Below are 25261 nucleotides of genomic sequence, written 5' to 3' on the forward strand. Positions count from 1 at the left end.
GGTCTGTTCACAGGGGTCCAGGGCCTTAGGGCTGGCACTCCACTCAGAAAGGCACTCTGGTTGAGAGGATAACGGGATTAGGACGCACCCTTACCATCTACCCATGTTAATGCACCCAGCCCTCAGGTCAATCCCTGACACCCCACAGGTGGGAGGGATTCCTGAGCACAGAGCCAGGAGTCCGCCATGCGTTATCACAGGTGCGGTAAATGAAGGCGGCCCACGAGGGAGAGTGTTCCCTTCCTGAAGGCGGGAAATGTAAATCATTAACTAACATCTGTACTGTGCTCGGAGATGTATGTATAAATATCCCTGCGTGAGAGCTTATAAACGGGGAACTGCTTGACCTCCAACTTTCCCCCCGCTCTCTGCGTGGTTCTTTCTCGGTGGCACTGGGGGCCTGCAGTGCGCAGGAGGCCAGGGCAGAGACTTCTCCCCTTCCCACTCCCTCTTTATAGGAAGTAAGTCCGGCGGCTTGGGGGATCATACTCCAGTTTGCCAGGGTCGACTAGCCAGGATCCTGACAGCAAGTCACATCCCCGCTCCCCATGGAGTCCACAGAGCATGGACAAGAAAGGACCTGAGCACGGAGTCAGGGGTCAGCCCGAGCACCTCCGGGTGGGGGCCCCGTGCCCCCAGGAAGAAGCACCAATGTAACACAATGCCTGGCATGCTCCTGGCCTAGAATATAATACTGGGTGCCACCTCCCTCACCCGGCACTGCCGGGTGCAGCCCTGGGGTCCCCAAACACTGGGGGGACCAACCAGCACCAATGGGTCATAGAAAGACCAGAGGTGCTGGCAGTGACCCTGACACCCCGCTCCATCCTGGTGTGGCCCTGAATCAGAGAAAAAGCAGTTAAGGCATAAACCCATCTGCCTGCCCAGGAAAACCCTGCTCCTGGGCCAGGGTGCCCAGAGATAGGCCCCTCCTTCCTGGCAGCCCCATTCCACGGCCCCGTCAGGAACACGGGCAGCGGGCTCCGTGCCCTGAGCTGCGGGGAAGGGTCGCGTCTCAGCCTCACCCACGAAGGCCAGGTGCCTGCAGGCCTCCAGCATCACGTCTCTGTACAGGCGCCTCTGGGCAGGATCCAGCAAAGCCCACTCGGCCCGGGTGAAGTTCAAGGCCACGTCCTCAAAGGAGACCGACTCCTGAAACACACACAGATGCCAATCAGCCAGGCCCCCTCTGCAGCCCTGGGGGGCCTGGCCTGGGCATTCAGGGGGCGACAATCAGGACCCTGGCATCTACTTTAAACCCCCAGGGCCCCTCTGGAAATATCACGAGGTGTGTGGAATACAAATGTTAGCTGCAAGTGATGGGAGCCCCAAGCCACGACAGCGCCCAGCGCAGACACGGATGGACAACTATGAGGGTTCTGTCTGAAAAGAGGGACAAAGGAATGGGCCTGGAGCAAAAGCACAGCAGGGACAACAATTGCCTTGCATCGGCGGACTCGGAGTTGATCTCTGGCATCCCTTAAGGTCCCTACCACTGCTAGGAGTGATCCCTGAACACAGAGAGAGGAGTAAGCCCTGAGCATCTCTGCGTCGGATCCCAAAAACAAAAGCAGGGAGTGACAAAGGGAATCCTCGCTCAAATAAATGCAGAAGCCGTCAGCAGCCTGCTTGGAGAGCAGCCTTTCCCCTGCACCCCCAAGAATTGGTGGGAGACCACCGCACCCCGTGGAAAACCCACTTCACATTACAAAGACCAAGACCAAGGTTCCTGTGATAGGCTGATGCCTAAGAAGAAGCTTCTGGGCCACTCCTCAGACCCCAGGAGACTCGCTGCTCAGACAGAGGCGCCCGGGCAACCTGCAGGATTCCCTCAGGGCCGGGAGAAATCCTGCTGTCTGTCAATGCAGCATCAAGGGACCTAACAAAGGCCTCCAGGAAGACCTGCCTATGGGGCAGGAGCAATGGCACAGTGGGAAGGATGCTGGCTTTGCGTGCTCCAACCCAGGTTCGATCCCCGACATCCCATAAGGTCCCCCAGGACCCCCAGCCGTGATCCCTGAGCCCAGAGCCAGGAGTCAGCCCTCAAAACTGCTGGGTATGGTCCCCAAACAAAATCAACACAAAGCGCCAATGATTCATCTTTTCTGTCTGCATCACGAAAGCCCCCATAAGAACCCCCCAAGGCGTGTTTGGAGGATCCTCCCAGGATGGGAGAAGCATGCTGAAAGTAGACTATAGACCGAACATGATTGCCACTCAATGCCTCTTTTGCAGACCACAACACCCAAAAGGAGAGAGAGAACAAAAGGGACTGCCCTGCCACAGAGGCAGGGTGGGATGGGGGGATGGGGGGTGGGAGGGATACTGGGATCCATGGTGGTGGAAAATGGGCACTGGTGGAGGGATGGGTATTTGATCATTGTATAATCGAAACTCATGCACAAAACTTTGTAAGTCTACAACTGTACCTCATGGTGTTTCACTAATAAAAATTTAAAAAAAAAAAAAAAGAACACCAAAAACAGGGCAGGGACAAATTCTGGGTAAAACCTCTGGACTCAACCTTGAGCACAGACTCTACCCATTCTCCTCAGACCTTGTCCTCTCTGCCTGCCTTCTCCTCATCTGGCTGCCATCAGACCTCGGCATCAGAACCTGGAAAGGTTGACGTGGGGGGATCAGCACAGAGCTGAAACCCACCCATAGGCTGACTGGCAAGGAAAACTCAGCCACTCACCACAGTACAGAAGCTGGGAAAGGAGGGGAAGGGTAGATAGTTCTGTGGGGAGGCACTAGCCTTGCATGAAGCCAGACCAATTCCATCTCCAGCATCCCATATGGTCCCCTGGTAAGGCCAGGGATGATCCCTAATCCCCGAGCCTGGAGTGAGCCTTGAGCACCATCAGCTGACACCAAAATAATTTAAAAATTTTAATAATAAAGAAAGAAATGAGCCCAAACACACCATCTTTTCTGAGCAGGTCAGAAGTCAGGGCACAATGGATCTGGGCATATGAAGAATCTGCATGGAGAAGCTTCCAGACTTGCTGCAAAGAAAAATAATGAGTATGTTAGTACCACGGAAGATTCACTCCAGAGAGTGGTGCGTTCTTTAGAACTGATCTGCAAACACACTTCAAATGCTCAAAAGTCACACGGTCCCGCGAGGAGGGCACAGCCACCTGCCGCAGACCACTCGGTCGAAGACCACCAGGCTGAGGGGAGACCAGGCGAAGGTGCACAGGAAAGCAGGAGATTCGGCGCGTTGGACAGACAGACACCAACACAAGAGAGGTTGAGTGCTGCCGCGGTTTATTGCATCCAGAGTTCTTCTTCTTATACAGTTACAGAAACAACGTGGCAAGGCACACATTACATCAGACCATGGGTCACGTTCCCAAAACATCAAGGGGCACGTACACGTTCCGCTTTAAGATTAGGACAGAACATCCGCTTGTCCCAATAAAATATCTGGGTGAAATATTATGTTCCTTACTATTCCTCTATTGTCTGCTTTCACTGACATTTAAGTTTTTACTTCCCTAAAAACGCCTACCCATAACCTAATAAAATCAGGACTTTACAGAAACTAATATTAACTCTATTTTACTAGCAAACATAATTCCAAGACTAAAGGTTAATCAAAACATCTTAATCCAAGCTATGTGATTAATCATCAGGAATAACTAACAGGCAGGCTCCTATTCCCACAGAATGGTAAGGGAGGACTGCATGCCAGAGGCGCTTTCAAAAACAGAAGAGGGGGCTACCGGAGGCATAGACCCGTGGGCCGCGAACCTCCCATTCCCAGGGACCCAGGCCCTTGCCTGAGCCCCCTGGCAGCATGTTGCTACGCGGGCAACGCCGTAGCCGGCGTGGCAGCCACCGATTAGAGTCCCACGCCCTATAAGATCACCTGAGCACCCCCAGGAGTAATTCTTGAGTTGCAGAGCCAAGAGTAACCTCTGAGCATTACCAGTGTGGCCCAAAGGAAACAAAAGTTGTTCACTTTTAGGGGTCCAGAAACGGGTTAAGGTGCTTGTATGCAGACAAATGACCCGGGTTCGATCCCCAGCACCCACTGGATCCTCAAGGCCCTGCCGGAGTGATCCCGGACTACAAGCTCTGACTGCCATGACCCACGCAGATAGTCGAACTCCAGCAGGAGAGAGGGAATAAGAACTACAGATGTGCTAGGGAGGATTCTATGAAGCATACAGTGAGTTTATTATAATCTTAACTGGTTTAGATAGTCTTAAACAAGTAACAGTCAGCAGGTTTAAAAGGCTATGTCATGGGCTGGAGCGATAGCACAGCGGGTAGGGCGTTTGCCTTGCACGCAGCCGAGCCGGGTTCGATTCCCAGCATCCCATATGGTCCCCTGGGTACCACCAGGAGTGATTTCTGAGTGCAGAGCCAGGAGGAACCCCTGTGCATCGCCGGGTGTGACCCAAAAAGCAAAAAATAAATAAATAAATAAAGGCTATGTAAGTAATTCTGTTTAGGCTGTGTAAGCAATTCTGGTTTCGCAAGTTTTACTTATTTTCTGTTCCTTATCTCAGCTCTAAGAAGCAGGAATGGGGATGTGGTTTCCGACCAGGCCAAGGAGGATATGGACCGGTCTTCCCTTCAGTTTCCTCTCAAGAATAGCCACCAGGGCTATACCCACCCTCACGCCAAGTTCCTCCACAGCCAGTTCCAGTTGCCAGGGGAAAAGGGAGGGAGTGCCTGGGCCCGTCCCCAACATCTGACCACCGCTGGGGGAAAAAAAATAAATAAAAACAATAAAGTTCAGGGGCTGGAGTAATAGCACAACGGGTAGGGCGTTTGCCTTGCACGCAGCCAACGTGGCCGACCCAGGTTCGATTCCCAGTGTCCCATATGGTCCCCTGATCACCGCCAGGAGTAACCCCTGAGCATCGCCGGGTGTGACCCAAAAAGAAAAAAAAATAATAAATTTGGGGTGGGCTACATCTTATTGGCGTTCAGAAGTGACCCCAGGGGGGCTGGAGTGATAGCACGGCGGGTAGGGCGTTTGCCTTGCATGCGGCCGACCCGGGTTCGAGTCCCAGCATCCCATATGGTCCCCTGAGCACCGCCAGGAGTCATTCCTGAGGGTAGAGCCAGGAGTAACCCCTGTGCATTGCCAGGTGTGACCCAAAAAGAAGAAAAAAAAGTACCAGAAGAAGGGGCTGGAGCGATAGCACAGCGGGTAGGGCGTTTGCCTTGCACGGCGGCCGACCCGGGTTCGATTCCCAGCATCCCATATGGTCCCCTGAGCACCGCCAGGAGTGATTCCTGAGGGTAGAGCCAGGAGTAACCCCTGTGCATTGCCAGGTGTGACCCAAAAAGCAAAAAAATAAAAAAATAAAAAATAAAGTTCATTAAACAGTTCAGTTCTCAGGCCTAGACTTGGGTATGACGTCACTCATCCTGCCCCCCCACTCCCCACTCCCAGTCTCCACCATCACCTGGTCCAGATGTCTTCTTCCTGGCCGCCTGGTCTTAATTCCTAGGCCGTCTTCGCTTAGCGCCCCTGCCCAGGAGCTGACGGTCCCGCGGGTCCAGGGACCATGCTGGGCACGCTGGGCAGAGCTCAGGGAGCCCAGAACAGGTTGGGGCTGGAGCCTCCTTCCACCCCTGGTTATCTCCCCGCCCCCACCGCCCATCCTCGACCTCTGATTGGATGCCGGTGAGGGCGGGTGGGATGAAAAGGGCCAATCAGGTGCACCCTAGAGGACCTGATGCTCCACCCTTTGGCTCCCACGGGCTCACCTTCTTCCAACTCAGCGTTAAGGCCCAGGACAACCTGCAAACAGGCTGGCCTAGAGGCTGAGTGATGCGACCCACAGGGCTAGTGGAATGGTTGACCTGAAAGAGGAAACGAGAGCTGCAGAGATGGAGCAGGGAGGGCGGTATGAAACATATAGCGACTTTTGTGCCAAGCTCATTGATTTATATAGTACACAGTAAACAATTCGTGGAAAAGGCAAAGATGAAAAGCTGGGCAAGCTCTGCTAATCGTTATTCTGTTTTTCACTGGCTTACGTGGCCAGTTCCTTGAACTTTCTCAGCAAAACAGGACAGGAATGAGGATGTGGTTTCTGGCCCGGCCAGGGCGAATCAGGTGGCATGACGCTCCCATGTGCCAAGCTTTTTCCCCTGCTCATTCCCTTTTCAGGGGAAACAAGCAGAGCATGCCAAGGCCAGTCCCCAACAGGTGAGACCCCACAGCATGGCAAGGCGGCCTTTGCCTTGCAAACAGCTGAGCTAGGTTCGAGCCCCGGGATCCTCCCCATGAGAGCCACACACCAGGAGTGATCTATCCCTGACCGCACAACCAGGTGTGGCCCAAAAAAAAAAAAAACAAACAAAATAAAATCAAATTAGTGGTGCCTGGGAGAATCCAGTCGCCCAGCCCATTAGGGAGAAAATCTTGCCAGTTCCTGGTCTCCGGGTGCGAATCAGAACATGAAGAATCACAGTTTCCTCACACATTGCTCTGGGTTGGGGGCGGGACACTTCTCAGAATGCGCTGGGAGAAACGGGGTTGCCACACTGGGCTCTGCTCAGGGCTTACTCCTAGCTCTGCTCTCAGGAATCACTCTGGGAGGGGACCAAGGGACCGAAAGGGATTCCAGGCATCGAACCATGTCCGCTGCATGCAGGGCAAGCACCTCCCGCCCCCATCTCACTATTGCTCTGGCCCCGAATTAAATAACTGGGAGCAGAGGGTTGCTTGCAGAGAATACCGTAGCACGCTGCTCTTCCTAAACATATTTGGTAAATATGAAGTCATCGGTGGTGCCCAATAGGTAGTACAGCTGACAGGGCGCTTGCCTTGCATACAACTGACTCTGGGTCAATCCCCAGCACCCTCTAAGGTCCCCGAGCAAAGTCAGGAGTAATCGCTCTGCACAAAATCAAAATACCTATTCACTGTTAGGTATAATCTAAAACAAAATAGTTTAGTGCTCGCTTCGGCAGCACATATACTAAAATTGGAACAATACAGAGAAGATTAGCATGGACCCTGCACAAGGATGACACGCAAATTCGGGAAGCGTTCCATATTTTTTTTTGATCGTTGCATAATTGAAACCCAAGCACAAAAATGTGTAAGCCTGCAACTGTACCTCATGATGTCTCACTAATAAAAATTAAAAATAAATAAATAAAACAAAATAGTTTATCCAACTCAGAGTGTCTCTGGCTTTTACCAAATGGCTGCAGATGAGAAAGTGCTCGGAGGTCAGAGCTCCAGCAACCCAGAACCAACAGGGCACAGGAAGCAAGATAGAAATTAGGCCACTCACAAAAATGTGTAGCCGAAGTGACATCTGCACTTGTTTGTTCATTGCAGCACTCTTTACAATAGCCAGAAACTGGAAGAAACCTGAATGCCCAAGAACAGATGACTGGTTAAAGAAACTTTGGTACATCTACACAATGGAGTACTATGTAGCTCTTAGAAAAGATGAAGTCATGAAATTTACATACAAGTGGTACAACATGGAAAGTATCATGCTAAGCGAAATGAGTCAGAAAGAGAGGGATAGACATAGAAAGATTGCATTCATCTGGGGGATATAAAATAACACAATATGAGATTAATACCCAAGAATAGCTGAGATCAGTACCAGGAGGATTACTCCATAGCCTAGAGGCCAGCCGGGTATTCTAGGGGAGGGGACAGTTCAGATAGAGAAGGGAGCACCAAATGGAGGGTGTTTGGAGGATCCTCCCAGGAAGGGAGATGCAGGTTGAAAGTAGACTATGGACTGAACGTGTTTGCCACTCAGTGCCTCTTTTGCTGATCACAACACCCAAAAGGAGAGAGAGAACAAAGGGGAATGCCCTGCCACAGTGGCAGGGGGGGCTGGGGGGGATGGGGGGGAGGGATATTATCCTGGTGGTGGAAGATGGGCACTGGTGGAGGGATGGGTGTTTGAGCATGGTGTGACCGAGATCCAAGCACAAAAATTTGTAAATCTACAACTGTACCTCAAGGTGTTTCACTAATAAAAAATAAAAAGAGATTAGGCCACTCTGTGGGTGTTTGCTTTTGGAATGGAGGCCACACGCGCTGCAGAGCTCAGGTTTATGAGGGTCCCTTTAATGCCTTTCCCACCACCTCTGATGCCAGAGCACACAACAGTAAAAGTCTTTCCTCACCTGTCACTACTCCCCCTTGCTGGTCATGCCCAGGTCACTCCCATTTCCAGCAGTCTCTGGATTCCCCCAAAGCACCAGAAACAGCAGCACCAGGACCAACGTGTGCGATGGGGCCGTTTAACGGACCCAGGGTTACACCTCACTTGGTAAAGGTAAAAGGTAAAGGCCCTCCCGTTGATCGTCGATTTGCTCGAGCGGGCCCAGTAACGTCTCCATTGGAGACTTTGTTGTTACTGTGTCTGGCATATCGAATACTCTTGGTAGCTTGCCGGGCTCTCCAGAGGGGCGGAGGAATCGAACTCGGGTCGGCCATGTTGGCCGCTTGTAAGGTGAACGCCCTACCCGCTGTGCTATCGAATTGGGGGAAGAGCGGGGACCGGTGAGAAAGGCCAGCGGGAGGAGCAGTGGCCTTGCAGGCGACCATTCCGAGTTAGATCCCCGGCACCAACAGGGTTCCTTGACCCGCCAGGGGTGATCCCTGAGCATTGCCTGGTGTGGGTTCCCCACAACCAACCCCCCCTCCCCTAAAAAATACTCGAAGTTGTTTTCAGAAAGCCCAGGTGGCAGGGATGATAGTACAGTGGTTAGGGACCTGCCCTGCATGTGGCTGACCCCAATTCAATCCCCGGCATCCCATAGGGCCTCCCCAATCCCAACAGGAGTGATCACTGAGCACAGAGCCGGTGTCAGCCCTGAAAACAGAGGGTGTGAAACTACACCCCCCCCCAAAAAAAAAGCAAGTAAGAAAATCCAGCACTCAATGACTGAGTCATGCCGCCTCACCCTAGTCAGCAGGTCTGGGCTTAAATTTCCCCAGGACCTCCCACACCCACAAACCTATGTGCAACTCAATGTGGCCACCATTTCACTGCAACTCACCTGAGTTAGCCAACATCCAGGAAAAACTGAGAGAGGTTTCTTACAGTTCCTCGGGCTACTGGGAATGGTGGACAGGCAGCAAGTTCTTTGATGGAGACCCACAGAGAACAGAGGCTGGGGGACTCTGCCTTTTGGTTATGGGGTCACATCCTGTTGCTTAGGGGCGTCCTGTAAGAGGTCAGGAACCCGGTCTGGCCTCGTGACGGGCCACATCCTCCCTGCTGCACTCTCTGACCAAGAATCTCCTACCGCGCTTGCCGAGAGAGCAAGTTGTCCCCATGGCACAGCAACCCACCCCATTTCTCACACGGGGAACCTTCGCAGCTCTCAACTCACGTCACTGTGTCACTGTTGATCATCGATTTGCTCGAGCGGGCACCAGTCACATCTCCATTCGTCCCAGCCCTAAGATTTTAGCAGCCTCTCCTTTCTCGTCCTTCCCAACGGTGCTGTATTGGAGGTTCTTTCAGGATCAGGGGAATGAGACCCATTATTGTTACTGTTTCTGGCGTATCGAATACGCCACAGGGGAGCTTGCCAGGCTCTACACACTCATAGCAGCAATAAAGGGGATCTCTCTAGCTGCGGAAGGAGATTCTCTTCTCCCATATCCAAGGGCGGCGGGAGAATGAACAAAGATGATGTCACTCGAAAAACACTGACATTATGAATGGACATTTATTGGAGAGTCACTAACGTCTCTAAACATTGACACAGTAGGGTAAGTAGATGCACAGGTCTATAAGTTGCTACGAGAATTATTGTCCAATTGACCAGCCTACCGATGTCCGTTACCATAGCGACCAAGCTAACATGACACTCTACTTAACAAAGATGCTGAATGAAGAAAAACGAGCTTCTTTGAAACCCAGATCTGCGAAGGGATCCCATTCGGTGTGTTGGATCAACACGAGTCCCTGCCACCCCTCTCCCTGCCTTCACTACCCGTGCGTTTCTCCAAGTCCGGTAACGCAGCAGAGTGACAGCCTGGCCTCTCAGGGCCGGTTGGGGGTCAGCTGTGCTGCAGGCATCACCACCGTGGTCAGTGCCGGCTTTGCCTCCATCAGTGTCGCCAGAGAAAGAAGACAGTGGGCAGAGAGCCCAGCTTGCATGCGGACAACCCAGGTTCAATACACAGTACCCCAGGGGGTCCCCAAGCACCGTTGGAGTGATCCCTGAGTGCAGGACCAGGAGGAAGCCCTGAGGACCAACCCATGTCCGGTCAAAACGAAAAAAAAAAAAATTTTTGAAAGATTTGATGCTTGTCCAACATGGCCAACCCGAGTTCGATTCCTCCGCCCCTCTCGGAGAGCCCGGCAAGCTACCGAGAGTATTCGATATGCCAGACACAGTAACAACAAAGTCTCCAATGGAGACGTTACTGGGCCCGCTCGAGCAAATCGACGATCAACGGGAGGGCCTTTACCTTTTACCTTGATGCTTGTAAACCCTACCTGGAACAGTAGTGGAAATCAGATAGCAGCTAAAATAAAATAGAACTTCAGAGCCGGAGCCATGGTGAAGAGGAGGGCGCTGGCCATGCAGTAGCTGATTCAGGGGGACCAGGACATAGCATGGGACCCCTGAGCCCAACAGGACTGACCTCTGATTGCAGAGCCAGGAATCTGCCCAGAGCAGCACAAGGTGTGGCCTCCAAAGACACGTGAAACATACTGTCACTTGAACGTAATTCCCCAAAAGTTCCCTCCTAGGACAGGATCCACAGACACCAGGGACGTCACAAAAGCAAGACTACAGTATCCGGGGGAAGAGCATAGCACAGAGGGGAGGGGGCAGGCCTTGCATGTGGCTGACCCATGTTCGATCCCAGCATCCCAGAGGGTCCCATGAGAACCACCACGAGTGATTCCTGGGAGCAGAACCTCAAGTCCGTCCTGACCATCACTCATCAGTTGTAGCCTCAATTAATTTAAAAAAGAAATAGCTTTACCCTGACTTTTGGGGGGTGAGAGAAATTGAGGTACGGGGTTCGACCCAAATGCTCTCTGCACCCCCGAGGTCTCTTTCCCCGCAGGCTGGTGGGGGACAGGGTGACAATCCCGGAATAGGGCAGGAGATGGGTTCAGAGCTTCTCCCCGGCGTGTGGGTCCGGCGGACGTGCCGGTGCAGGGCTGCAGTCCGGTCGAACCCCTGCTCGCAGTGGCACACGAACGGCTGCCCCTCATGGTGCCCCCTAAGAGTGCTGGCGGAAGACCTTGGGGTGGCTGAAGACTCTGCCCCCCTCCCCTCATTTGAGGGGCTGGGCGGCCTGGTGGGTCTTTAGGTGGACTCTGAAGTAGGAGCGGCAGCGGTAGGCCTTGCCGCACTCGGGGCACTGGAAGGGACTCAGGCTCGTGTGTGTCACCTGGTGGATCTGGAGGCTGTCAAGCCAGCGGAAACCTCTCCCGCACTGTGTGCAGGTGTAAGGCAGCTCGCCCGTGTGAATACGCATGTGCTTGGCTAGCAAGTAGCTCTCGTGGAACGCCTTCCCGCACTCGGGGCAGTCGTAGGGCCTCTCCCCGGAGTGGATCCAGCTGTGCCGACGCAGCTTCCAGCTAGACATGAAGCTTTTCCCACACTCCTTACAGCCAAAGGGCTTGACCTCCATGTGTACCCTGGCGTGGGCGCGCAGCTTACAGGGGTACCTGAAACTCTGGGGGCACTCGGGGCACTTAAAGGGCTTCTCGATGTCAGTGTGGGTCTCCGTGTGAGCCTGCAGGTACGAGGGGAAGCGGAAGCCCTTCCCGCAGAGCTCGCACACGTACGGCGTCTCCTTGTGGTTCTCCCGGATGTGACGCGTCAGTAGGTTGGCGACACTGAAGGTCTCCCCACACACTTTGCAGTCGTGGGACGTTGGTTTCGGTCTCGGGATATTGGGTCGCCGACGGCGTCGCTGAGGGGTATCCGGGTTGAGAGAGGGGGTCTCCTGGCCGGCTGGGCAGCAGACGGCCCCCTGAGCCAGGTCTGGAGGAGAGTCGCGGGGCGGTGACGGGGGTTGCTGGGGGGAAGAACATTCCACAGGAGAGGCGGCAACAGGACTTTGGGGTTCAGAGAATCTTTGAGTACTCCTCCGGGTCTCTCCAGCACCCTCGGGAGCTTTGTGGCTGTCACCGAGACTGTCCAGTGATATGCATCTGCCAAAGATAACACACACTGAACAGAAAAGCAAGAGCAGGCCGAATGCCACGGCCATAGGACAGCGTGAGGGCGGGGACCCTGCATGAGGCTGCCCAGAATCTGTCCCCCGCACCCCATCAGGTCCCCTGAGTCCCACCCAGAGTGATCCGTGGCACAGGACCAGGAGTCCTGGAAACTCTCAAAGAACAATAAATGAGTATTAATCAATCACTACCATTGGTCATGAGGGATACTATTTCTGTTTGGATTTTCCTGTCTTGGGTTGGCTTCCCCCAAACCCTGTTTTTGGGGCCACACCACCCTGTGGTACGAGGGGTGGACTCCTGGCTGTGCACTCAGGGAATCACTCCCAGGCAAGGCCTTGGGGGCCCAACAGGTACCTGGGATTAAACTGTAGCCACTATGCTATAGCTTCATTATAGCCTGACGGTAGGGCTTTCTGAATATTTCTCTTAATAAATGTTCGATTTACCTTGCATCAGGGGCTGGAGCCATAGCACAGCGGGTAGGGCGTTCGCCTTACAAGCGGCCAACATGGCCGACCCGAGTTCGATTCCTCCGCCCCTCTCGGAGAGCCCGGCAAGCTACCGAGAGTATTCGATATGCCAGACACAGTAACAACAAAGTCTCCAATGGAGACGTTACTGGGCCCGCTCGAGCAAAATCGACGATCAACGGGAGGGCCTTTACCTTTACCTTTACCTTGCATCAAAGCCTTACATGAAGGCCCCCGTTTTAAGCCCACAAAGGGTGGGGTGGCATGGGGGGGAGTTGGAGAAGGGACTTCTCACCGAGAAGGGTCCTGAGTGGAAACCACTTAAGAAGCCAGGGGAGGCTGCCAGCCAGGCCACAGGACCCTCCCCTGAATGAGGCTGACTCAGGTCAATCCCTGACACCCCACAGGATGGCTGGGAGGGATTCCTGAGCACAGAGCCAGGAGTTCGCCATGCGTATCACAGATGTGGTAAGTGAAGGAGGCCCATGAGGGAGAGTGTGAAGGTGACACTATTCAGTCCCTGCACTAGTTTTTTCACACTGATTATCCATTTGCAGTCAGCAGAGATTCCAGAGACCACCAGCCCCGGCACCTCCCCCCCGTCCCCTGGCCACACCACTCACTCCTGTTCCTGCTTCTGCGTATCTTTCTCGTCACCAGCGTCAGGAAACATCCGCTTCTCTCCAAAACCATTGGAGGGATCGTGGCGAATGAGGTTCTCGGTGCTGTCTTCAATGATCAATAATTTAACGTCACCCCCTACAGCACCACTGGCTTTTCCACGAGCAAAAACCTCTGGAACAAGCAGGAAGATGCGTTAGTCCCGCAGAGAGACTGGGGAGAGGCAGGGTAATAGGACAGCGGGGAGGGCGCTTGCCTTGGACACAGTTAACCTGGGTACGTACGACCCTCAGCATCCCATAGGGTTCCCCAAGCAACGCCAGGATGTTAGCCCTAAGTATCGCTGGGAATGCCCGGAAAGAAAAACGATTCTTTGTGGGAATGAAAAAGAACTGGAATAGGCCCTATACCGCTGGTCTGCTTCAACAGAAATGGAAGCAGCTGCCTTGAATGAGGCCGGTCAGATCCCCGCACCCCACAGTGTACCCTGAGCATGTCTCTGAGCACAGAGTCAGCCCCAAGAACCTCCGGGTGTGGGCCCCGGGCCCCCAGGAAGAAGCTCAAGGTAGCACAATGCCTGGCATGCCGTGGCCCAGAATATAATCCTGGGCACCATCTTCCTCACCCAGCACTACTGAGTGCAGCCAGGGCGCCCCGAACACTGGAGAGACCAACCAGCACCATTAGGGTCACAGCAAGAGCCAGGCAGTGGCCCTGACACCCTGCTCCATCCTGCGGTGTGGCCCTGAACCAGAGAAAAGGCAGTTAAGTTGTCTCCCTGCCTAGGAAAGCCCCTTGCCTGGGCCAGGGTGCCCAGAGACAGGCCCCTCCTTCCCGGCAGCCCTGTTCCGTGGCCCCGTCGGGAACGCGGGCAGCGGGCTCCGTGCCCTGAGCTGCGGGGAGGGGTCGCGCCTCAGCCTCACCCACGAAGACCAGGTGCATGCAGGCCTCTAGCATCACGTCTCTGTACAGGAGCCTCTGGGCAGGATCCAGCAAATCCCACTCAGCCTGGGTCAGGCTCACGGCCACGTCCTCCAAGGATACCGACTCCTGAAACACACACAGTTGCCAGTCAGCCTGGGCTCCTCTTCATCCCTGGGGGTGCAGTTGGATGCAGGGGGTGACAATAGGGTCCTGGCATCTAGTTTAAGCCCTAAGGCCCCTTTGGGAATATCATGAGCTCTGTGGGATGCAAATGTCAGTAGCAAGTTCTGGAAGCCACGAGCCACGACAGGGCCCCAAGCAGACGCGGATGGACAACACAGAGAGAGCATCTCTGCGTTTGATCCCAAAAACAAAAGCGGGGAGTGACAAAGGGAATCCTCGCTCAAATAAATGCAGAAACCGTCAGCAGCCTGCTTGGAGAGCAGCCTTTCCCCTGCACCCCCCAAGAATTGGTGGGAGACCACCGCACCCCGTGGAAAACCCACTTCACATTACAAAGACCAAGACCAAGGTTCCTGTGATAGGCTGATGCCTAAGAAGAAGCTTCTGGGCCACTCCTCAGACCCCAGGAGACTCGCTGCTCAGACAGCGCGCCCGGGCGACCTGCAGGATTCCCTCAGGGCCGGGAGAGACCCTGCTGTCTGTCAGTGCAGCATCAAGGGGCCTAACAAAGGCCTCCAGGAAGACTTGCCTATGGGGCAGGAGCAAGGGCACAGTGGGACGGGCGCTGGCACTGCGTGCTCCAACCCAGGTTCGATCCCTGACATCCCATAAGGTCTCCCAGGACCCCCAGTTCTGATCCCTGAGCTCAGAGCCAGCAGTCAGCCCCCAAAAGTGCTGGATGTCGCCCCCAAACCAAATATAAACAAACCACAAAGGGCCAGTGGTTAATCTTTTTTTTTATGCATTATGAAAGCCCCCATCAGAACCCCCAAAGGCAGGACAGGAACAACTTCTGGGTAAAACCTCTGGACTTAACCTTGAGCACAGACTCTACCCGTTCTCTTCAGGCCTCCTCTCTGCCTCCCTTCTCCTCATTTGGCTGCATCAGAACCTGGAAGGATTGGCATGGTGGGGGGTCACCACACAGGTGAAACCCACCCATAGGCTGACTGGCATGGAAATCTCAGCCACTCACTGCAGCACAGAAGCTGGGACAGGAGGGGAAGGGCAGAAAGGACAGTGGGGAGGCACTTGCCTTATACATGCCCAAATCAATTTTATCTCCAGCATCACATGTGAACCCCCCAATACCGCCAGGGGTGATCCCTGATCACAGAGCCTGGAGTCAGCCCTGAGCACCGCCGCGTGAGGGCAAGAAGACACAATTATTAGAAGAAGAAGAAGAAGAAAGAAAGGAGCCCAAACTCACCATCTTTCTGAGCAGGTGAGAAGTCAGGGCACAGCGGATCTGGGCATAGGAAGAAGCTGCTTGGAGAAGCTTTCAGACTCACTGCAAGAAAAATAACGAGTATGTTAGCAGCAAGCACGGCCGATTCATTCCAGAATGTGAATGGGTTCTTCAGAACTGATCTGCCCGACAAAGTTCCCAGGCCTAAAAGCTCACGAGGCCTGAGCATTGGTACAGCGAGGAGGGCGTGGCCACCAGTTTGATTCCCACATCCTATAAGGTCATCCACCTGAGCACCACCACCAGGAGTAATTCTTTTTTTTTTTTTTTTTGGAGTGATAGCATGATAGCACAGCGGGTAGGGTGTTTGCCTTGCAAGCAGCCAACATGGCCAACTCTACTTCGATTCCTTGGCCCCTCTCAGAGAGCCTGGCAAGCCACCGAGAGTATCTCGCCCGCACGGCAATGCCTGGCAAGTTCCCCCATGACGTCTTCGAGATGCCAAACACATTAACAAGGAGATGCCAAACACAAAACACAATGGAGACGTGACTGGGCCCGCTGGAGCAAATCGATGAACAATGGGAGGACAGTTAACAGTGACAGTGCTTTTTTCGGTCACACCCGGCGATGCACAGGGGTTACTCCTGGCTCGTGCACTCAGGAATGACTCCTGGCGGTGCTCAGGGGGACCCTATGGGATGCCAGGGATCGAACCCAGGTCAGCTGCGTGCAAGGCAAACGCCCTACCGCTGTGCTATTGCTCCAGCCCCCCAGGAGTAATTCTTTTTTTTTTTTTTTTTTTGCTTTTTGGGTCACACCCGGCGATGCACAAGGGTTATTCCTGGCTCATGCACTGAGGAATCACTCCTGGCGGTGCTCAGGGGGACCCTATGGGATGCTGGGAATCGAACCCGGGTCGGCCCCGTGCCAGGCAAACGCCCCCCGCCCCCCAGGAGTCATTCTTGAGTACAAAGCCAAGGGCAACCCCTGAGCATCACCGGTGTGGGCCAAAAGCAAAGCAAAAGTCGTTCCCCTTGCAGGGCACCCACCCGAACCGGGTTCAAGGTGCTTGGATGCAGACGAAGGACCCGCGTTCGACCCGCAGCACCCACTGGGTGGTCGAGGCCCTGCAAAGCGCGATCCCGGGTTGCAGAGCCAGGGAGAAGCAAGCCCTCGCCATCGCTGGCGGGGACCCCCAAGACAAAAAAAAAAAAGCAAAGAGGACCCTTAGGAAACCGGCCTCGGGTCCGGCCCAGACGCCCCGGGCCTGACGTCACTCATCCCGCCCCCCCCCCCCAGCCCTCACCGGTTCCGGATGACTTCTCCGGGCCGCCGGGTCCGGTTCCGAGCCCGTCCTCCTGCTCCCCGGCCTGCAATCTGTCCGGCTCTCGGCGCCCCTCCCAGCCCGGGAGCTGCCGGCCCCGCGGGTCCAGCCAGCTGCGCGCTGGCCAGTGCTCGGGCAGCCGCGAGCAGGGTCCGGGCCGGAGCCTCCTTCCGCCCGAGGACGGCGCCCCGCCCCCCGCCGCCCGTCCTCGGCCCCTGATTGGATGGCGGGGAGGGAGGGCGAGGTGAAACGGGCCAATCAGGTGCATCCCGGCGGCCCGGCGCTCCGCCCTTCCGCTCCGCCGGCTTCTGTCCTTCCAAGCCAGCGCCAGGCCCTGGAAAAGGGACAAACAGGCTCGCCTAGAGGCTTGTGCAAAGGCGGCCTTTGCCTTGCACGCACCCAAGGCGGCCTTTGCCTCGCACACGGCTTTTGCACCTCGCACGCAGCGTTTGCCTTGCACACACACGCACACAAGGCGGCCTTTGCCTTGCACACGGCTTTTGCACGCAGTCTTTGCCTTGCACACACACACAAGGCGGCCTTTGCCTTGCACACGGCTTTTGCACGCAGTTTTTGCCTTGCACACACACACAAGGCGGCCTTTGCCTCGCACACGGCTTTTGCACCTCGCACGCAGCCTTTGCCTTGCACACACACGCACACAAGGCGGCCTTTGCCTTGCACATGGCTTTTGCACCTCGCACGCAGCCTTTGCCTTGCACACACACACGCACAAGGCGGCCTTTGCCTTGCACACGGCTTTTGCACCTCGCACGCAGCCTTTGCCTTGCACACACACACGCACAAGGCGGCCTTTGCCTCGCACACGGCTTTTGCACCTTGCACGCAGCCTATGCCTTGCACACACACACACAAGGCGGCCTTTGCCTCGCACACGGCTTTTGCACCTCGCACGCAGCCTTTGCCTTGCACACACACGCACACAAGGCGGCCTTTGCCTCGCACACGGCTTTTGCACCTCGCACGCAGCCTTTGCCTTGCACACACACACGCACAAGGCGGCCTTTACCTTGCACATGGCTTTTGCACCTCGCACGCAGCCTTTGCCTTGCACACACACGCACACAAGGCGGCCTTTGCCTTGCACACGGCTTTTGCGCCTTGCACGCAGCCTTTGCCTTGCACACACACGCACAAGGTGGCCTTTACCTTGCACATGGCTTTTGCACCTCGCACGCAGCCTTTGCCTTGCACACACACGCACACAAGGCGGCCTTTGCCTTGCACACGGCTTTTGCGCCTTGCACGCAGCCTTTGCCTTGCACACACACGCACACAAGGCGGCCTTTGCCTTGCACACGGCTTTTGCACGCAGTCTTTGCCTTGCACACACGCACAAGGCGGCCTTTGCCTTGCACACGGCTTTTGCACGCAGCCTTTGCCTTGCACACACACACAAGGCGGCCTCTGCCTTGCACACAGCGGACCTGGGCTCCAGCCCCGGCACCCTCCGCAGGAGATCCATCCACGCCAGGAGTGATCCGATTCCTGAGCGCAGAATCAGGTGTGACCCCAAAAAACAAAATCAAATCAAAGAGTTCCCTGCTCAGCTGGTCAGTGGCACATGAAGAGAATCTAAATGCCCCAGCCTGTGAGGGAGAAAATCCTCCCGCTCCTGGTCTCCAGGTGCGAATCAGAACGTGAAGAATCACAGCTTCCTCACACATTGTTCTGGGTTGGGAGTGGGGCCACGTGGAAACCTAGGACACTACTCAGAATCCTCGGGGCTGGGGAGTAACCCCTGAGCATCGCTGGGTATAATCCAAAAAGAAAAAAAAAAACAACTTTTTGTTCTGCAGAATTGGCTTGTTCTGTAGCCTTCAATACTGGCTGACCCACTCAAGGTACTTTTGATCTGGGGACTGTTCTGAAAAACTAAAGGTATAAGTTTCTTTCCAGGACCAGGAGGACAGCCGGATCAGATACCTTACATCCTGGTCTGGCAGGAACTGGTTGAGAGACCCCTGCCTGGTTAAAAACAAGTGTGTTGTGAAACTGTGTGCAGATGAAAATTAGGTTACATCTCCTGCTTTCCTAAACGTTGACCAAATAGCAGCTCTTATGCTGCTATTTAAAGTTTGGTGAGTACTATGGGGCTGGAACGATAACACAACGGGTAGGGCGTTTGCCTTGCACGCAGTCACCCATGTTCGATTCCCAGCATCTCATATGGTCCCCTGAGTATTCAGGAGTGATTCCTGAGTGCAACGCCAGGAGTAACCCCTGAGCATCGCCGGGCGTGACCCAAAAAGCAAATAAATAAATAATAAAATTTGGTGAATATCAACAGCCTCTTCCTGTGCCTGAAAGCATCTTTGAATTGTGAAGTTGTTAAAGTGTCTGGTGTAAAAAAAAAAAATCTTATGATTTGCGATAATTAAGAACTTTTAAAATTAAGTCAGAGAGGGACTGTAAGTCCTTTCTTGAAGAGTCAGATCGATCGATCAACTGTAAATATGTGCACATGTACATGTGGTATTTATAGTCAGTCCATTGTCTGTCTGTGTAAATCAGTAGAAATCCTTAAACTTGGGCAAGAAGCATCATCACAAGAGTGATATGCATCCGAGCAATTTTAAAGGTTTCGGTGTTTTTTGGACAGAGAAAGTGAAGTTCTCAATCTAATTTCTTTTTTTTTTTAATTTTTTTTTATTAGTGACACACCATGAGGTACAGTTGTAGATTTACAATTTTTTGTGCTTGGGTTTGATTATACAATGATCAGATGCCCATCCCTCCACCAGTCAATCTAATTTCTAATTGGAAAAACATTAATGGTTATTAACAATTGAAATTGTTTGAGCTTTGGAAACTGTACTATCTAGAAAAGAGCTGCAGAACCAGAGCCTGAAACTAAAGTGAGATCAGAGTTCAGAGAATGCAAGGCTTTATCTTACAAGCCTCTCCGAATCTTAATGAGATATTAGACTGTTTTTACAAACAACAGAGGTACAGAAGTCATGAAAACAGAGCTTTCTCATATTTTTTTATAAGCGTTGGCAGTTCAAGTGTTTTCTTATGTCAATATGCATTTGTTTGCATCTGCATTGAATTGTTAGAATGAGCACCGTGTCACTGTAACACTGTCCTCCCATTGTTCATAGATTTGCTCGAGCTGGCACCAATAATGTCTTCATTGTGACACTTGTGTTACTGTTTTTGGCATATCGAATACGCCATGGGGACTTGCCAAGCTCTGCCGTGCGGGCGAGATACTCTCGGTAGCTTGCCGGGCTCTCTGAGAGGGAAGGAGGAATTGAACCCAGGTCTCAAACCTGGGTCGGCTACATGCAAGGCAAACATCCTACCTGCTGTGCTAATTTCTTTTTTCTTTTTGGGTCACACCCGGCGATGCACAGGGTTTACTCCTGGCTCTGCACTTAGGAATCAACCCTGGCGGTGCTCAGGGCACCATATGGGATGCTGGGAATCGAACCTGAGTTGGCCGTGTGCAAGGCAAATGCCCTACCCGCTGTGCTATTGCTCCAGCCCCTGTGCTATTTTTTTTAAATGTAGGAGTACTGCTATTTTATTCAGCCACTGATTAGGCTGATTGAAATGTGCATGAACTCCACTTTTTTTTTTTAATGTAGGAGTACCGCTATTTATTCAGCCACTGATTAGGCTGATTGACCGCTGTGCTATTGCTCCAGCCCTGTTAAAATGAGCTGAAATAATTGTGGTACCTAAAAACAGGTTCAAAGAATACTGGTTTGGTTTAAAATATGAATTTCTAGAGTCATAAAATTTGTTGCAAAACTTATCCTGCCAGTATTTTATTTGATCCCTGAGACTTCTGGTAACTAAATTTTTTTTTTTTTTTTTGCTTTTTGGGTCACACCTGGCAGTGCACAGGGTTACTCCTGGCTTTGTACTCAGGAATAATTCCTGCCGGTGCTCAGGGGACCATATGGGATGCTGGGAATCGAACCCAGGTCAGACTCATGCAAGGCAACCTGGCGATGCTCAGGGGTTACTCCTGGCTCTTGCACTCAGGAATCACTCCTGGCGGTGCTCGGGGGACCATATGGGATGCTGGGAATTGAACCCGGGTCAGCCACATGCAAGGCAAACGCCCTACCCTCTGTGCTATTGCTCTAGACCCTCTGGTAACTAAAAATTTCTAGAGCTACTTAGCAAATAGTTATACTGGGTTAACCTCAGATGTCAGCCTGATAGTCTGAAACCACAGCATTGTGCCTTTGTAAAAGTTTTAAAGATACCAGGTTTTTTTGAAGGGGGGGGGTCACACCTGGCGATGCACAGGGATTACTCCTGGCTCTGCACTCAGGAATTACCCCTGGTGGTACTCAGGGGACCGTATGGGATGCTGGGAATCGAACCCAGGTTGGCCACATACAAGGCCAACATCTTACCTGCTGTGCTATTGTTCCAGCCCTATATCATGTTTTCTTGCTGAAGTTTCAGACCAGCTTCAGATCCAAGTGGCTGAAAACTGCCCCCTTGGGCTGTGGTGACCTTGCAGCTGACCAGACAGATGCCCCACCCCCACCCTGCTCTCCCTTCTCCGCTGAGGCAAAGGAGAGCTGAGAATGATATCTAACTGTTAAAACTTTTGAATGCATTTTGAATAGAGTATATCCAGAAAATGAAATATGTATTTGTGGTGAAAAAAGGAAGTTAAAGTTTAAAGTATTCCAACAGAAGAGTTTTGTCTCAAGAATTATGAGGAGGGGCTGGAGCCATAGCACAGCGGGTAGGGCGTTTGCCTTGCACGCGGCCGACCCAGGTTCGATTCCCAGCATCCCATAGGGTCCCCCGAGCACCGCCAGGAGCGATTCCTGAGTGCAAAGCCAGGAGTAACCCCTGAGCATCGCCGGGTGTGACTCAAAAAGCCAAAAAATAAAATAAAATAAAAAAGAATTATGAGAAAAAAATAGGAGATAAAACAGAAACCTACCAGGAATATTTGACCTTCGTAGTAGGATAAATATAGACAGTCTAAAACTTTGTTCCCTTTCTCCATATTATCTTATTTTCGAGGATTGTTCAAAAAATTAACACAAGCTTAAACTGCATATGTGACTCTTTGAGTTGTGTACTGGGGAAAAATAAAAATTGAGGTCAAAGTAATAGAATAAAATACAAAATGCCGTCCAGTGGAAGTGATAAAGTGGGCAAGATTGAAGGAATAAATAGGTAAATGAATTATATGAATCTTGTCAGTCTTTTAACCCCTTTTATCTGTATTTTCCTAGGATTTAGAATTGTTATAAAATCTTTAATTGTGAGAGCATTGTAAACCTTTTGAATATCTATAGGACTAATGTAATACTTTTTTTTTTCTTTTTGGGTCACACCTGGCGATGCACAAGGGTTACTCCTGGCTCTGCACTCAGGAACTGCTCCTGGCAGTAGCTCAGGGGACCATCTGGGATGCTCGGAATCGAACCCGGGTCGGCCGCATGCAAGGCAAACGCCCTCCCCACTGTGCTATCACTCCAGCCCCACTTTTGAACGTGTACTGCAGAGTACAGCTCAGTCATGGTAAATTAGGAAACTCCTTTCTAAATTTATTAGTAGATCAAGCTATATTAAGTTCAGTAAAATAACAAGGTTAAAACTTGTGATATGACAATAAGGAAGGAATATAAGTGTGTATTTTAAGTACAAAGGATGATGGACGGAGATGTCATTAGTGGAAAAAGGGGAAAGGAATCCTGTTAGAGTGAAAATGATTTTGAGGAACAGGACAGGATGAAAAGGAATGTGTAGAAGGATTGAGTATATAAAGACGTGTTTTTTTTTTGGTTTTTTTTTTTTTTTTTTTGCTTTTTGGGTCACACCTCTCATCACGTTTCACTCAAATGAGAGAACGAATCCGGAGTTCTGACATCCGTCAACGATCAAGGATCAGGGACGCTGTCTCATTTGCCAAGGTGTCGAAAATCAGATGGGCTGGTCACGTAATGAGATTTAAAGACGACCGCTGGACTAGAGCTGTTACCGACTGGATTCCACGGGATGTCAAAAGACCGCGTGGCCGCCCACCTTCCAGATGATCAGACTTCTTCGTCAAGATCTTGAACGATCGGTTTGAGGCCCTTCATGTTCCCGGAGCGAAGAGATGCCATTGGGCTACACTAGCACGCGACAGGGACAAATGGAGATGTTACTGGCGCCCGCTCGAGCAAATCGACGACTAACGGGAAGTTAAGTGATTAAGTGATTAAGTGGGTCACACCTGGCAATTTACAGGGGTTATTCCCGGCTCTGCACTCGGGAGTTACTCCTGGTGGTGCTCAGGAGACCATATGGGATGCTGGGAATCGAACCCGGGTCGGCCGCATGCAAGGCAAACGCCCTAGCCGCTGTGCTATCGCTCCAGCCCTGTGTTGTGTTTTAAGACAGAAACTGTGATCAAACTATTTTGTTATAAGAACTCTTTAGATTATATCTGCAGAACTGTTCTACTGTCCAGACTCCTCTTACAGTGCTCTTAGACAATTGGAAATCAAGGCTTTCAACATGGAACTAAAAGAGTAAGACATGATGTTGTTAAACTGTATATTCTATCACTACAGAAGTTAATGCTTCTTTTGACTAGGACCCACAGCAAACGGGCACATCTCATTGTGAGTAAAGTGAAATACTCGCTTTTCTCCCCTTTGTACCTCCAGCTTATTCCTTTCAATGCTCCATGGCCCTATGTTTGGTTGCATAAACCCACACAAACGTTTTTCCTCTCTGCAATAGGACCTACCCCTCGTGCTGACAGGAAAACCAGCTGTGAGACCCCGAAGGTCCTCTTCCAGGGAAAGACGGGGGATTGGTCTAAATGACAGGAGCAGGTATCTAACCGTTGCTGTTTCAAGTACCCTACAAACCTCAGGGAGACCCTCAAGGCAGGCCGACTCAAGGAAGGACTGGACACTGTCTGGGCCATGGAAAATGAGGACCCTGTATACTGCAATGATTGTCTCAAGCTGGGCCCCCTCATTCAAAAGCTGGAGGCCAAGTTCTCTCCCAAGCCTGAAGAAGGGATGGGATGGACTCCTGACTGCCAGGACACTCCTACGGAGGGCGAGAGGCCAGAGGCCACGTCCAGTTCGACCTGAAGGCTCTAGTTCATCGTGGGACCTGATGGTCACATCTTGTGGCCGAGCCTGGGTAGCCCTGACGTGAGGTATAACATTAAATGCCGTTATTGGTGTGTCTCCTGCTCTGTCTTTAACCAATCCCTAGGACTTCTCAGTAAATAACGGGGTGTCCAAACGGAGTCAATCATGCTGTGTTTGTGCAAAAGAACAAGCCAGGTTTGTTGTCCGGCAAATTTAAAATGGAGGAGAGAAAATCACGTTTCTAGAATTAGCCTCCTTTGTGCAAATCAGATTCTAGTTCTACAAAGGTGACTGAATAATTGGGTAATTTAGTAAGCAAGCTGTCTAGTCTACAAAGAAACTCAATGTTGCACAAGCTGCCACCAGACTGACCAGAGAAGCAGAAACCAGAGCTTTGCCAGGGGGACTTTAGCTCAAAGTGCAGGATTAATTGCTTTCCCCCAACCTGTAAATTGGCTGAAATACTGAAAGTGGACATCAACTGGTTCTAAGTATTCATTCTTAGTTAAATGCATATAGTCACTTGGAGAGATTTTTTTTTCCCCCAACAGTTCTTGATTCCTGTTCCATCATGGAATTAATACCCCACTAGGGCTGGAGCGATAGCACAGAGGTAGGGTGTTTGCCCTGTGTGTGGCCTGCCTGGCTGAGCCGGGTTCAATTTCTCCACCCTTCTCGGAGAGCCTGGCAAGCTACCAAGAGTATCTCACTCACACAGCAAAGCCTGGCAAGCTACCCCTGACGTATTCATATGCCAAACACAGTAACAACAAGTCTCAAAATGGAGACGTTACTGGGCCCGCTCGAGCAAATCGATGAACAACGGGAGGACAGTGTGCTTGGTTTTTTTTTTTTTTTTAGACAATATTTCCTCTAAGCCAGAACACTCTGCAGAAGAGGAAGAATGAAGAATGGGCAGTAGAGCAAGGTCTCCAAAGGAAAGTTGATGGACCGGTTACCAAACCAGGAAAATCGCTAACCCCTGGACCAATACAGTAACTCAAAACTGTGCTTTCTGTACTATTAATTAACCCAGTGAAAATCTTGGGTTTCCCCTCCTAACACCACCTGTTCAATATCAGGGACTTATCCAGGAGAGGACTGGCAGCTTGACTTCATGTAAAGGATCAAATGCTCAAATGTTTAAGGTATAAAACCACCTTAAATCCATTGTTTTTTTTTTTTTTTTTTTAGGTCACACCCGTCAATACACAGGGGTTACTCCTGGCTCTGCGCTCAGGAATTACCCCTGGCGGTGCTCAGGG

At 52.0% G+C, this 25261-nt stretch overlaps 2 protein-coding genes, 1 long non-coding RNA gene and 1 other non-coding gene across 4 annotated transcripts in view; 1 reads left to right on the forward strand and 3 right to left on the reverse strand.

The window, feature by feature from the left end:
• The window catches only part of LOC130017872 (zinc finger protein 77-like), a 31800-nt gene extending 28801 nt beyond the window's left edge, over positions 1-2999 (reverse strand). Inside the window, exons 1-2 of the mRNA XM_056108639.1 lie at positions 2927-2999; positions 1026-1152 (exon numbers count right to left, since the gene is read on the reverse strand). Coding sequence (XP_055964614.1) covers positions 1026-1152; positions 2927-2929 — 130 coding nt within the window. The 5' untranslated portion in view covers positions 2930-2999. The remainder of the gene's footprint in view (positions 1-1025; positions 1153-2926) is intronic.
• The window catches only part of LOC130017873 (zinc finger protein 77-like), a 51499-nt gene that overhangs the window by 3866 nt on the left and 22372 nt on the right, over positions 1-25261 (reverse strand). Inside the window, exons 4-5 of the mRNA XM_056108640.1 lie at positions 13273-13444; positions 10470-12149 (exon numbers count right to left, since the gene is read on the reverse strand). Coding sequence (XP_055964615.1) covers positions 11264-12149; positions 13273-13444 — 1058 coding nt within the window. The 3' untranslated portion in view covers positions 10470-11263. The remainder of the gene's footprint in view (positions 1-10469; positions 12150-13272; positions 13445-25261) is intronic.
• On the forward strand, positions 6933-7039 carry LOC130017876 (U6 spliceosomal RNA). The gene has a single exon (XR_008791459.1). It is a non-coding gene; the product is annotated as a U6 spliceosomal RNA (small nuclear RNA).
• On the reverse strand, positions 14294-17027 carry LOC130017855 (uncharacterized). Its single transcript, XR_008791458.1, has 3 exons — positions 16876-17027; positions 15588-15668; positions 14294-14320 (listed from the first exon to the last, which is right to left on the reverse strand). It is a non-coding gene; the product is annotated as an uncharacterized LOC130017855 (long non-coding RNA).

Source organism: Sorex fumeus, unplaced genomic scaffold (assembly GCF_029834395.1).
Source record: "Sorex fumeus unplaced genomic scaffold, SorFum_2.1 ptg000227l, whole genome shotgun sequence".
NCBI classification, from domain to species: domain Eukaryota; kingdom Metazoa; phylum Chordata; class Mammalia; order Eulipotyphla; family Soricidae; genus Sorex; species Sorex fumeus.